Source organism: Varanus komodoensis, unplaced genomic scaffold, assembly GCF_004798865.1.
Source record: "Varanus komodoensis strain SLA01 unplaced genomic scaffold, ASM479886v1 scaffold1, whole genome shotgun sequence".
Classification (NCBI taxonomy): domain Eukaryota; kingdom Metazoa; phylum Chordata; class Lepidosauria; order Squamata; family Varanidae; genus Varanus; species Varanus komodoensis.
Window position 1 is genome coordinate 20,717,035 of NW_025335268.1, and position 13,855 is coordinate 20,730,889.

General features: G+C 43.7%; 1 protein-coding gene across 1 annotated transcript in view; it reads left to right on the plus strand.

Annotated features, from left to right (window-relative positions):
- LOC123033993 (kinesin-like protein KIF28P) overlaps positions 1 to 13,855 on the plus strand; it is a 35,360-nt gene that overhangs the window by 9,066 nt on the left and 12,439 nt on the right. The window contains exons 7-15 of the mRNA XM_044450991.1: positions 625 to 779; positions 1,504 to 1,615; positions 2,121 to 2,188; positions 4,763 to 4,881; positions 6,884 to 7,005; positions 8,137 to 8,227; positions 9,171 to 9,225; positions 10,869 to 10,992; positions 12,357 to 12,501. Coding sequence (XP_044306926.1) covers positions 625 to 779; positions 1,504 to 1,615; positions 2,121 to 2,188; positions 4,763 to 4,881; positions 6,884 to 7,005; positions 8,137 to 8,227; positions 9,171 to 9,225; positions 10,869 to 10,992; positions 12,357 to 12,501 — 991 coding nt within the window. The remainder of the gene's footprint in view (positions 1 to 624; positions 780 to 1,503; positions 1,616 to 2,120; positions 2,189 to 4,762; positions 4,882 to 6,883; positions 7,006 to 8,136; positions 8,228 to 9,170; positions 9,226 to 10,868; positions 10,993 to 12,356; positions 12,502 to 13,855) is intronic.

Sequence of the window (13,855 nt, forward strand, 5' to 3'; positions counted from 1 at the left end):
CAGGAGTTTCTCACACATCTGGACAGGACCTGCAAGTTTTGATAGCTTGGTTAAAGCATAGGACAAGCTTATGCTACTGCAAAGCAGCAGTCATTAGTGAAGCAAACAGCCCCAAGGGCAAGGGCTACAAACATATTGCGGCAAAGATGGTTGAACTGTCTCATATTGCGGACTCGCTTTCATTTTCATCAACTTCATTGACCAAAGCAAACCCCCCACAACCGTCTGTAAAGAAAACACAAACATTTCTTAAGTGAAGGGAATTCTAGGACCCCCAGACCTGTATAGTGTTTTTGTAATATTGTCTTTTTTGTGCTAGGTTTGCAATTTGTAAGTTTATTTTGCCTGTTTGGATATGTGGGTTGCAACTCATTTTTGTTTTGGGCACCAACATCAGTCTTGCTTTGTGCAGATGCATGAGCGCATATTTTCATCATTTATGCTGACCATTTATCATCATACCAACCTGTGAAAAACAGATGTTGGATATGATGGGCAAAACCCACTAGGAATGTGTGTTTCATGAATGTCCGTTAAGAGAAAGAGAACTTGGTAAAGAGAGCTTGCGCAGGCAGGATTCATGCTGGATTGTGCTCTGTCCTTTCCCAATGCTGTTTCTTGCAGATTTTTCTGAAAGAAGACATTACTAAACATTCCATTATAAATATGGTGGACTTGGCAGGAAGTGAAAGACAAAAGTTCTCAGGATCAGAAGGAGACAGGCTGAGGGAAGGGACCCGTGTAAATCTGAGCTTGACAACCTTGGGAAATGTTATCAGGTACAAAAGAGACTTAGTCAGGTCAGCCATCCATGGGTTGGGTATTGCATTAGAAAAATGACAACTGCTCTTCATTTCTTTTAGATTAGCCACCTAGATTAAATGTTAGATTGTAACCTCTTTGGGGCAGGGTCCTGTCTTTTTGTTTGTTGTTCTTTAAAGTGCTACATACATTGATTATGCTATGTTAAAAACAGTAAATAATAATCTTCACTCTCAGAAATCCAAAATCTGAGACCTCTGTGAGGTCAATGTTATTCTGGACCTTGTTTCAGAAATGAGGGACTCTTCTTTCTAAATTCAAGAACAGGCTGTCGCAGTCTCAACAGTAACATTTTCTGCTGACTTCTTTGAGTAAATTTTTATTATTTGGGCTATTAAATCAAACTATTAATGTACTGTCAATTTTTGTAGGATTTCCTGAATATCACCCATACCCACCCCATCTGGTGATTCTTAAATGGTTGCTTCTCAGATCAACTCGTATTAGAAATGTATGGCTCATTTATCTTTGACAACCATCCGGTAAATAGATCTTGATGTAAACTGTGAATTGCAGGACAAATATGAGTACAGTGCAATTATTTGCATGCCTACAGGCTAGTAAGCACTGCTGTGATATAGCTTACTTCTGATCAAACATGCATTGGACTGCACTGGACTTGTACCCAGAGTACATGCCCTGCTCACTCTCTTCTTCCCCTGTTGTTTATTTTTCTTCCAGTGCTCTGGCTGAGGCTGCCATGGGGAAGAAAGTGCTGCATATCCCATACAGAGATTCAGTTCTTACAAAGCTCTTGCAGTCTGCTTTGGGAGGAAACAGCAGAACAATTATGGTAAAATTGTCAGATTTTCTGGATGGTGAGGATGTGGAAGAAGTATACACTCTTATGTTCTCACATTTTCATTTCAACATTCTGGTCTACAATGACAAAAAACCTCCAAAACAACTCACATCAAACCTCTGATAAAGCTTAGCAAAATACATTTCAGAATGGAAAGGATCAATTTCACATGCAGCCTGTAAATAGAGAAACATACAAGGATGAAGCATATGCGTTTTGATTATTTCTGTTGATCCTAATAATAGTATTGGTCTCCTGAGGTTTTTGTTTGCTTTGCTCCTGGGGACCAACCAGCAATCTAGACCTTTTCCATTGCTACACTCCGGGCAACTTTCCCCTAGGCCTGGTGCATGTTTGACCAAAGGGGCTGCCAGTTGCAAATGCCTGTTCCATTAGTTACATTCACCAAAAACAAAAGCAAAGGCAAAAGCAAAAAAACCCCTAGATAAATAATTGAAAATCTAACCACTTTTGATATTTGTTTACATATGTGCAGATTGCAGCAATTAGTCCAGCAGACATGTGCTATGAAGAGACATTGTCAACTCTGAGATATGCCGAGAGGTATATTAGTTTTCATATCCTGTAAAGAAAATTATTGGATTAGAGTCCAAAATGAGACAGGACACTGTTTATTTATGATAAATTGCAAATTATTTGGCTGCATGCATTCTTCTGTATAGAACCTAGTTGGGAGCTCTATAAAAATTATTGCTATTATTTATTGTTGGTTTTATTTTTATTATTACATTATATCCTACTTTTTCCTTTTGCAAGGAACCCAAGGTAGCTTAGTAACCCCCCTTTGCTTCTCCATTTTTATCCTCACAACAACCCTGTGAGGTAGGTCAGGCTGAGCATCGGTGACTGACCAGTGAGCTGCATAGCGTAGTGGGGACTAGAACTTTTTCCTATCTAAACTTGCATAGGATTGCACCCTGACTGTGTGGAAATTCTAATATTTTGGTTTTGAAAACTTTTTCTTCCCCCCTTCTCTTCACCTGGTATTATATATCATGAGGCAAGCCTTATTTATTTATTTATTTAAAGTATTTATATGCCGTCCTGTCGCAAAAAGCCTCAGGACGGCTTACAGCATAAAACAGAACATAAATAAATTCCCGACCCACACTGGCTGCAGTTAAAAACATAGAGAAGACAATATTAAAACTTATTAAAATATCGCTGGAATAAAAAGGTCTTAACCTGGTGCCGAAAAACAAATGACGGCGCCAGGCAGACCTCTCTGGGGAGCGCATTCCATAGATGGGGCGCTACCGCAGAGCAAGCCCTCCTCCGGGTACTTTGCCTCCTAATATCTTTCACGGAGGGTTCCCGGAGGAGAGCACCTACTGCCTATCTCAAGGGGCAGGAGGGCAAATATGGAAGAAGGCGTTCCTTCAGGTATCCAGGTCCCAAGCCGTTAAGGGCTTTATAGGTAATAACCAGCACCTTGAATTGAGCCCAGACTTCGATGGGAAGCCAGTGAAGCTGGTAGAGGATTGGGGTTATGTAGAATAATGCCCAGTCCCCATCAGCAACCTGGCTGCTCTGTTTTGCACCATCTGAAGTATCCGGACTGTCTTCAGGGGCAGCCCCACATAGAGCGCGTTACAGAAATCCAACCGGGAAGTAACCAATGCATGTGTCACTGTCACTAGGCAGTCTTCCTCCAGGTAGGGACGCAGCTGATAGATTAGCCGAAGTTGAAGGAAAGCGCTCCTTGCCACCACAGTCACTTGAGCTTCCAAGGAGAGCTCCAGGTTGAGGAGCACTCCCAAGCTGCGGACCCTGTCCTTTAGAGGGAGTGCAGCCCCATCCAGGGCAAGGTCCAGGCCACCTACCCAGGAACTCAATCCACCCACCAACAGGACTTCCGTCTTGTCTGGATTAAGTTTCAGGCCCTCATCCAGCCCATTACCTCGGCCAGGCACTGGTTCAGTACAGCCATTGCCTCACCTGGATCAGTTGAAAAAGAGAGGTAGAGCTGGGTATCATCAGCATACTGATGATTCCACAGCCCAAACCTCCTGATGACCTCTCCCAGCGGTTTCATGTAGATAGGGGGACAAGATGGAACCCTGCAGTACTCCATGGCATAGCTGCCATGGCACAGAGCCAAAGTTCCCCAGCACCACCTTCTGGAATCAGCCGCCTTGTTGTCACTAAGCTTCTCCAGGTCCCTGATGAGGAAGAAACTACTGACTGTCCAAGGGGTTTCTACTGAAAAGTTGCAGGAGACAGTTTCCAATAGCAGGTCCTACTGACTGAAACTTGGCTTGTTCAGTATGGGTGAAATTGTGTCCATCTGCTGACAGAGCATCATCTGTGGATGGTGCAAATTTATCCTCTTAAAACTGTTCCCCTAGAGAAGCTTTATGGGACTTGCAATAGGGCTGCAAGCAGCTGGCCAGAACAGAAAATGGCCATTCCCTGAGCAATGTTACCTGAGCTATGCCTGCCTGCGCGACGTACCTTGCAGGCCCATATGGCTCAGCAGCAAAACAGGCCTACAATTGCCCCAAACTTGCCTTACTTCACGAGAGTCTCTTCGTTACACTGCTAACAACTTAAGATTGTTTGGTTGATTCAGGGGTCACCATGCCAGTAGGAGCTTAGCAAAAATGTTGAAAGAACTGTGTTTTCTCAAGTGGTACTGTGAGCTTTTATGAGGTGGAGCATGTTAATTTGAATTACTTCACTTATTTCAAAATAACCCTGCTCAGGGGAAGCTTCTTGCTTCAGAGCCCCGTCCTTTTGTTCCAAAGTCCTGTCTAAGCAGTACTGCTGGTTTTTAGTAATTTAAGTTCAGTTGGCATTTGAAAGCTCAAAGACTTGACTATTTTTGATTATCTCCCCTGGAATTCCTTGCTGCAGGTGTTTAGGAGCCTTTAGTGAAGATCTGAATGTGTAACTAAATGGAGTCTGATTTTAGTCATGAGCAGCAGCAAGAAAGCTGAGATAAGCTGCTGATTACCCTGCAAGAAGGAACAAGAGCCTTGCAGCCCACAACAAATCATCATGTTGGCATAATTATTGTTTTGCACAGTTCAAGTTGTCACTGACAGGATTCTTTTCTTTGTGGCTGTGAGATAGTACAATAACTGTGTTTTTCCTTGTTTGTTTTTCATCTGAAAGAACAAAGAAGATAAAGAACAAGGCGGTGGTAAATACAGGTCCAACTGCAAAATTGATAAATGAGCTGAAGACAGAAAATTGTCAACTGATTTCCAGATTGTCTGCCCTTGGAAATTCTGGCAAAACAGTAGCAGATGAAACAAGTACGTATTACAGAGTAAGAGCATCACACATACTGGGTGAGAAGACCATTCCACAACGTTTTCTACTGTTCCTGTTTCTAGAGATCATACATGGCCGTTCACGTCTGGATCCAGTAGGCCAGACCAGTGTCAAGATGGGGTTTTAATGGGCACTTGCCAAGGACCCACACCCCATCAGGTGCCCACTGGCACCCCCACCGCTCTGAGTTGTTCCTTCACCCCTGCATTGCAGCCTGTTTGTTCTCCTCCCTCTTGTTCGGGTGCTGAAGAAGAGGAGCAGGTATTTCTCCTTACTTGCTCTCTGGCTCTCTGCCTGTTAAACAAGTAAGTGGTAGCAATGAGAAGAAAGAGGTTGAGGAGCCATAGCAGCTGGTGTCAATGGTGGTGAGAAGGTGGGATTATTGAGAGAGTAGGATTACTCACCAAAGTGCCTTCAGTATTATGGGCTTGTTGCTTCACACACATACATACACACATGTACACATGAACTGGCATTCTCAGCAAGCCTCTTTTAATGAAATAAAACCTATGTTTAATGGTTACGGTCTTCAAAAAACCATAGAGGTGGTGACAGTTAGCTCTTGGTTCCATAAGTAACCACAATAATCCAAAGTTAGTCAGTATGGCCTTGTCAGAAAAACAAACAGTTTCCTTGTAGTAAGCACTGTGGTCCCAGAAATAGGAAAATGGTGTGAATGACTCTTGAAGCCAGCATTCCCAGCCAGTCAAATGCAAGGAGCACGGGGCTGAATGGTTCTTGAGGTAAACCTTCGACGATCAGAGGCAAGGGTTCTAGATGAAGACCTGAACAAATCCACACATGCAAAGGTTTACTCCAGCCTCAAATCATTCCATTGGTCAAGATCCATCAAATCTAAAACGCAAAACAGGCCAAAGAATTAGTCCAGAGAAATCCTGCACATGCAAAGACTTTAGCTGCTTTAACTTTAGCAACCATGGCTTCTAATTTGATATCTCATTGTTGCATGCATCCAGACATAGAAAAATCCCAGATTCAGGATCAGTCCAAGCCATTTGGCAACTTCAGGCTACCCCTGGTGAAGATGCACAATTCCCTGCAAATAAGAATTTACATCCTATGAAATGTGTCATAGTAGTTTTCATGGCTGGTTCTTTAACAATATAAAACCAAGAGACAAGGGTCCAAATTGGAAATAGTGTCCATGTAAAGAGTTCCTCAAGAGGTTTCAATGATAGTAAATGATTGAGAGAGGATTTCAGGCAGTGGAAATGAGAATGTATCTTGCAAAGTCTCCCAGCCTGGGTAGCAGCTTAAAAAGGAAGGTATGGCTATGTCTTTACCTTTCTTAGAGCTGTTGCAATAGTCTACAGAAAGTGAAAGGAAAGGTGGAGGCCACACCCCTTGAATATGGGTAGCTCTAGAGTATTTTCAGGGCTAGAATGACTCAGCCCAAGATGCACTGGGCGGGGCTGCAAAATACGGGTTGCAAGCCTAGGACCCCACAGCTCATTCCAACTTGGTGGCATTGATTTAAAGACACAGTTTGGTCAGGGCTCCATGTTCAGCAAGTAGGACAGACCTCACAATTTTAAATAAAATACTTTTTTGATCTTATAACTGGACAGCATTTACAACGCAGTGATTCGCAGATAACATGAATCAAATTTACATAAAGGATACTTAATTTGTAAAAATTCTAACCAGGATAATAAAACAGTCACTGGATCCTTCTCAATTTTATATCAATTCAGCTATTGTACAACAGAGGTGCATGAACATACGACTGACGTTTTGATCCTGAGATATCTAGAGGTTTTTTGCTCTAGATGGCGCACATATATGCTTCACACATTTTTAGGTCTGCTATATGTCATACAGGCTTAATAAAGTACCAAATATTAATGTAGGGAGAGAATGTGTTGACTGTTGAAAAAGGAGTTCTATTTTGTTGTTTTCACATAACACCCTTCTTTCCACATTTCTCCCCATTTCCAGAAGAGCTTCGCTGTTTGTTAGCTGAAAATGAACTGCGGATCCAAGCCATTCAGGCCACCTGGGAATATCGGCTGGAAGAAGCCCGAAAAGAGTGGGAGCAGCAATATGCAGCAGTAACTCAGGTCCCGCCTTCTCAGTGCCTGCCACGCCTGTCTCCATCCTCCTTAGCTTTGGAGCTGCCCCACAGGAGCTCCTAACTGATCACTGATGGAGCAAAGTGCTGAGAACATTTTAAAATCTAGTTAATATGACCACCTGCCTTGTCTAGAGCATCATAATAGCCTCTTAATGCTCTGAGCAAACTGGCTTGCCCAGTCATTTCAGTGGGGAAGACACCTCTGCATGCCTAAAGCAGTGCTTGTTTTATGTCCTTCCCCACTGAAAGGAATGAGAGAGCTCTTCCTTCTAGGAAAGGCTCTGTCTACATGCCAGACCTCTGCACCTGCAAAGGCTTATTGAAGTGAGCAATGGACACTTCTGATAGGATTCAGTTATTTTGTCACAGCAGGCTGACGAGCAACAAATCTGCCCTTTTTGAGGTAGAAATGGTTGTCCCCCAACTGATAACTGGGCTGTAGAATTCCCATGTTGAAGGATGATGTGAGAACTGAGTGCAAAACATAAGGAACAGGCTCACGTGTGCTGGGGAGGAGGGAAGCAGCTCTACAAAAAAGGACCTTAGAGCACCTTCCATCAGTGGTAAAAACATGTGTTTGGCCATAGTGCTATGTAATCACTTAGCAGGAGCATTAAATACAGGATCCAGCAGTCTGTGCAATGTTGAGGAACGGAGAGAACAGAGCTGTGTATTAAGTGGGACTATTGGACCATGTGGGCCCATATTCCTGATGCCCTCTGGCAGCAGCTCTCCAGGCTTTGGTGTGGGCCTTTCCCAGCCGCCCCCTGCCCCCGAGAAGCTGGAGATTGAACATGAAGCACATGTGACTCAGCACTCTTGCATCGTGCAGTTCTGGACAGATTAAGCCATATCAATGTTAAGGTTAATATAGATTCTCACCAGTTCAACATGTCTTAATTATTAAAGCACCTAAATTTTTCATCAGAGAAAGAGTTAAGGAATTCCATTAAACCCTAGCATTATTCAATGTGGCAGGTGCATGATAAATAGTCCATTATTTCAGATTCCTCCAAGAAGAAGCAGAGACTACATTGTTTAGAAGCTGTGCATCACATACTTTCCAGCTGACACTTGAAGCATGGGCTGAAATGAGGTTTAATAAACTTTTCCACAGGAGCGATGGATGATGGAAACCTTTCCTTATCTTGTGAATATCAATGAAGACCCTCAGCTTTCCGGGGTGCTGAAATATTTCATTCAGAATGGTATTTAATTTTTGCGCTGCATTGTTGTTGTTGTTGCTTATGTGGCTTTTTCATTTTATATTATTAAACGATATCAGTGTAAGCTAGCATTCCCCAACTGGAGGAATGGCAGCTCAAGGAGGTACAAGGATAACCTCATATCCTGGCTGCTTGCATGTCCTCCCCTTCCCCCAAAACAGCGCCTTCTATCCCTCTCTGGGGTCAGTTTCTTGACCTTGGAGAACAGCTGGTGTGGTTCTTTCGGCACTGGCTTGTGGGGAGGGGCAGGAGAAGTGGGTCAGCATTCCAGTTCTCAGGTCCAAGTTATTAATGCAATCACTAGCCTTGGATCTGGGAATCTGAAAAATCCTATGTCCCTTCAGACAATGTCTAGGGGTCACAGAATTGCTCCCTAGCAGATTTAAAACAAAAAACAGAAAAATACCTTAAATCTTCTAGACAAATCTCATATAACGTAGTAAATTAAAATAATATTCTAAAATCAGCTCAGTGCTCACCTTGGTATACCATTGTGATTAGCTCTCCAGGGGGAATTATGTTTCTGTGCTTCGATACCCAAATAAAACTGCTGGGATCCTCAAATGCAGTGAAATTTTGGGTTAATAGTGCTCATATACTATCAGTTTTTGCTAAGCTGCCTTTCAAGTCCACGAAGTATAGGAAACTGCGTGGCAGTTTGGTACTAGAAGTCCCTATACTGAAAACTGGGTAAATCTGCATAAGCTTCTCCCTGCACCTCCAGCTTCCAGTGAATTGACCCCACCTAGATGGTTCCAGCAAGCGACGCAGGACCTCTGGTGCCGCTTCACTGGTCGTCTTCTGGTCAGACTGAGGGCCATGTGGACTCAGCACATTTGGTTTGAGCAGGCATCGAAACATCTATGGTGGGAATGTTCATTGCAGTCTTGCAAAGCAAACTGATAAGAGAAATGCTTTATTTCAGGTTCTTTTGATGTTGGCCAGTCATCCTCTAATGCAATAGCCCTTCGAGGTTTAGGGTATGTACAGAAACTCACTGCTTTTCTGTCCTTTGTTCACAGGGAAACTGGAATGGGCTATGTGAGGGGCCAGCCCTACCATGAGGCTAAGTGAGGCAACAGCCCAGGGTAGCACACTGAAAAAAATAGTTATTTATTTATTTCTTATCATGGATAGAAAAGTTACTTGTGTGATTTTCTTTCTCACATGCCGGAGTAACTACGATTGGATGGATGGATGGATGGATGGATGGACAGGAGGACACCATTTGCTATTCTGCCACAGGCAGCAAAGTATCTTCAGCAAAGTATCTATGTGATAACTTGATTTGATTTTTATTATTTTCCCATTAGGGAGGGTTACAGAAACAAATATAAGAAGTGTATTTCAAGACAGCACTTGCTAGCTAAAATTACTACTAGTTGCAGCAACTAGGGCACTTTCTATACTGCAAAATATCCCAGTCAACTTTCTGTGTGGGTGTGGATTTTCCTTAACTGGGTTTAGACCATCTGCTCTATTTAATCAGTGGTTCTATTACTCCTGCTTACATGGTAATGAAGTGGAAAAATAAACTGAGCTTCAATCCAAGCTTAAATCCCCAAAGATTTGTTTTTTTATTATTGTATTTATATCTTGCCTTTCTTACGAAGTGCTCAAAACAGCAAGCATAGTCCTCCTCTCCCCATTCTATGCACCAGCAGGCTTGTGAAGTAGTTTAAACCAGTGGGTTTCAACCACTGGTCCAAGGATCAGCGGAAGATTTCCTGCCAGTCCATGGGGGGGCTGCATCCCACTCGCCGTGGATTGGCACGGGCTGGCTGTGCTCCACCACCTCTTCCTTGGTTGGCATCATGATTGCGGGGGGTACACCAGTGCTGCTGGGGGGGGGCAGAGAGGGGAGAGATGGCTCCGTGGGAGCTGGCTGGGAGCCATGCCACACTAATTTTGGTATTGTGTTCATTTGTTGGCAGTTTTTTGTTGCTTGGTTTCTGGTTGTTTTGGAGAATTTTCATTATTTTGGTATTGTGTTTGGAAACTAATACACAGAATACTGCAGTATATGTATGGTGCTTTTTGTTTCTGCCTCAGCGGTCTCCGAGGTGGTTTTCCTGTCTTTGTCGGTCCCCAGCTGTGGAAAGGTTGAAAACCACGAGTTTAAATTGATGGCTAGTGACTGGCCCAGGTGCATCCAGTGAGCTTCTTGTTTAAATGAGGGCTTGGAGCTGGATCTCCTTGGTCCTAGACCAACACTCTAGCCATTACACCAAACTGGCTCTCCCCTGCTCATCGAAACAGCATTTCTCTGCAGTTTTCCAAATCATTGATCTATCCAGCCCCATACTGCTCACTTTGTGTGGTAGGAGTTCTCCAGGATTTTCTTTCCTAGGCCTAAGAACTGTTGATTGCAAATGCTTGTAGGAGGTGAACCTGAAGCCTACTCTATACAAAGGATGGGCTCTACCACTGAACTTTGGGCTCTCCCCATCATTTCCCCCTCCTTCGATCTTATACCAAGTGACGCCTTACCAGTGCCTTACACAGAATTACCTTGCCTTCTTTATATTAGCTGGAATTTTAGCCATTTTCACCCTGAGTTGAGCTAGGGAAAATCATGGCTTTGAATCACCCCCTTCTCTCTTCCTCTTCCCCCATCTTTCAGTATTTTGGATAAGCATGCAACGATCACAAACGCGGATGGAAAAGTCACCATAACTCCTCGAGACAGATGTAAAGTCATTGTTAATGGTGTGCCCATTGTTTTCAAAACTAAACTACAGCATCTGGTATGTTCTTCATTTGGTAACAGTTCCCCTGTACTCGAATGTGCGGTGTGGTTTTCATCTTTATTGCATTACCTAGTGAAGCATTGGAACTGTAGTCTCTTTCCAGTGAGCTTCCTTGACAAAGACGATTGTGAAAGCCCTCATATGCCCACCGAACCAACCCTGTTTCTTCACTATCACCTCTGCAGGGCTGGCCTTACCATTAGGCAGAGTGGAGATGTTGGCTCAAGTGGCAGATGCTGGGAGGTGGCCTCCAGATGTTCGAGGGGAGACCTGTGTAACACGGGGCCTGCCCCAAGGTAGCCTGCTGCCTTCAGGTGCACTGGAGAAAGCTGTCCTGGCATCCCGGTCCAGCCAGCTTTTGTGCATGGGATGGGAAGGGGCAATATCTTCGCTTCAGGCAGCGAAGTGTCTTGGCTTGGCCCCGCACTGTGCCTTCTGGAATATTAAAAGCAAACTGGGGTCTGGAACTGCCAGCCTGGAATCTTGTGAGAGGAGCTGAGAAAGTGCAGGGAACTTAATAATTAAAATAGAAATATTTGTGTGTTTTAAAGAAACAGCTTCAGTCAAAGCAGACTAGTATACTTGTGACCACTGAACTGAACACAGCCTTGCTGCTCTGAGTTATGACCTGCCAGGAGCTTAACATACATGCCGCCCCCAGCATTAGCATTTGCTCCCAGGCAACAAAATCAGGAGGCCTATCAGGCACCTGGCAAACTGGAAAGACATAGCATGGGAGTGCTGTATGCCAGATTTTTTGATTGCATTGAATAAGCGACACTTTAAAAGGCACATTTACTTTAGAGTCTGAGCTCATGATTCATTCTGGATCTTTAATGTATTTTAAAATATTGCATCCCACACCTGTTCTGGTTTAGATACTATTTCATTTAGAATATGCTGAACATTTCCCTTTGTTCAGATGGTGCCATCCCACGGATGGGAGCATTTTCATAAGCAGAAACAGAGGTGCAGTTCCTCCTCCACCCCTGGGAATCATCAAAATTTGCTCTGGAGGCCTGGGAACCCCAAAGCAGATTTTAGGGAAGCACGGAAGGCTGCAGCGGAGAAGGGGGAGGGGAACTCCGAATGTGTTAACAGATTTTCACTAGCAGAATAGATTTAACCCCTCATGCTTTAGAATGTACCATAGCCCTTTAAGTTAGATGACTCACTGTTGTGTCCATATGTAGATGAGGAGATCCCAACTTGGTCTCTTACCCACTATACACATTCTTGTGAAGAGCAAATTTCTGATCTCAGCTTTCATTGTTTCTGCCTTGCTTCTGAGTATATAATGCCTAGCAATCCACTGTGCAATGGGAATGCTTTCAGTAAGCACTGTGCACTCCATCCCTCAGGACCGTATTATTTTGGGGTCAAACAACGCATACCTCTACATTGGGCCACCTTCAGATCGCACCAGTGAGGAGCAGAGCAGATACGATTATGACTTCGTTCAGTCAGAGCTAGCAGCAGCCAAAGGGGTCAGTGTGGATAAACTTGGTAAGCGCCACACTGTCGCTTTTCTCCTTCTGTTTCTCATTATGACTTTGCCTGCATCAGTGTGCTGCATTTGGCTTATTTCTGTGGATCAGTGATTGCATACACTTACATTGCACATTGCTCTGAACACTCATTTGAAGTGGGGTGTATATGTATTAATGATAAAATAAATGAATGAGGCAACCAAAAGTGGGTGCTCAGGGCTTTGCTACATGAGGAGTTTCTCATGTGCTAGGAGAGGCCTCCTCTTCCATTTCTGTTACAGGGAAAAAAACCGTGTCCTTTACAAGGGATTTTTTCCTGGGGTTTCTTTTTCTTTTTTTGCCTTGCTATGTATTATGCTAGTAGATAGAATGACACAAGGTGGCCTGTGGCATAGCTGCAGCACAGTAGATTTATAATGTCTTGTGAGGCTGTTCCAGTTTGGGTATTAAATTTTAAATCACAACAATTTTACTCAATCTTAAAAAAAGCTAAAAATGCTGGAGAGCACGGGCTTGGCTAGGTGAAAAGGCCCTGTGGGTGCAGGATCATAAGACGGTCTTGTGTAGAGAAGCCCACAGGTGACATCCAGAGGGCAGGGCTAATGCTCCACATTTCTGTCTATGCATGATGCAAAACAGGGAACTTGAAGTGCCTGCACTGCATGGCCAGGGTTATGTTCTTCTTGCAAGTTGCATGTGCAGACTCTTCCACTTGCACTTTACCTTCTCCCAGTGCTGTTCTTTCTTCTCAGTACGTACTGCTAAATCTTTATCCATGTGCTGCTTACCTTGGCTACCATAACTGGCTAGACTCCCACTGCTTCATTGCTCTTCTCTACTCAAATTCCGAAATTCCTCTGCCCAGCCTTTTCTCACTATGTTCCATGACAATATTATGACAGCCTTTCCCCCTCCCTAGTTACAATGACTATGTGTTATTTTTAAAGAAGAGCGTCTACTCCTTCCTTTTAAAAGAGCTGCATAGTGGCTCTTTCCTTCTGGTAATTCTTGGTCCTCTGATTTTCACCAACTTCTCTTCCATCCAAAGTCTTGTGAGTAGTTCAGTTTGCATCCAGTGCTGTCCATTCACTAATGGAATGGATGCTCCCTCCCTCTGCAGCCCCACTCACTGGCTGCAGATAATAACAAGAGAAACAAAAGGACTAGTCCCGTTCCTCATCAACCCCACCTAAAAAAATGTGCAATTTGAAGTCTGAAAATGGTGAGAAATAAGACAGGGAGGGTAGAGGATGGGAAATGCAAAGTAATATGGGATGAATGTGAGCAAATCAATTGTGTGCATTTGGCCCCAGTTCATACGGGGGTTCTCTCTCTCTCTCTCTCTCTCTCTCTCTCTCTCTCTCTCTCTC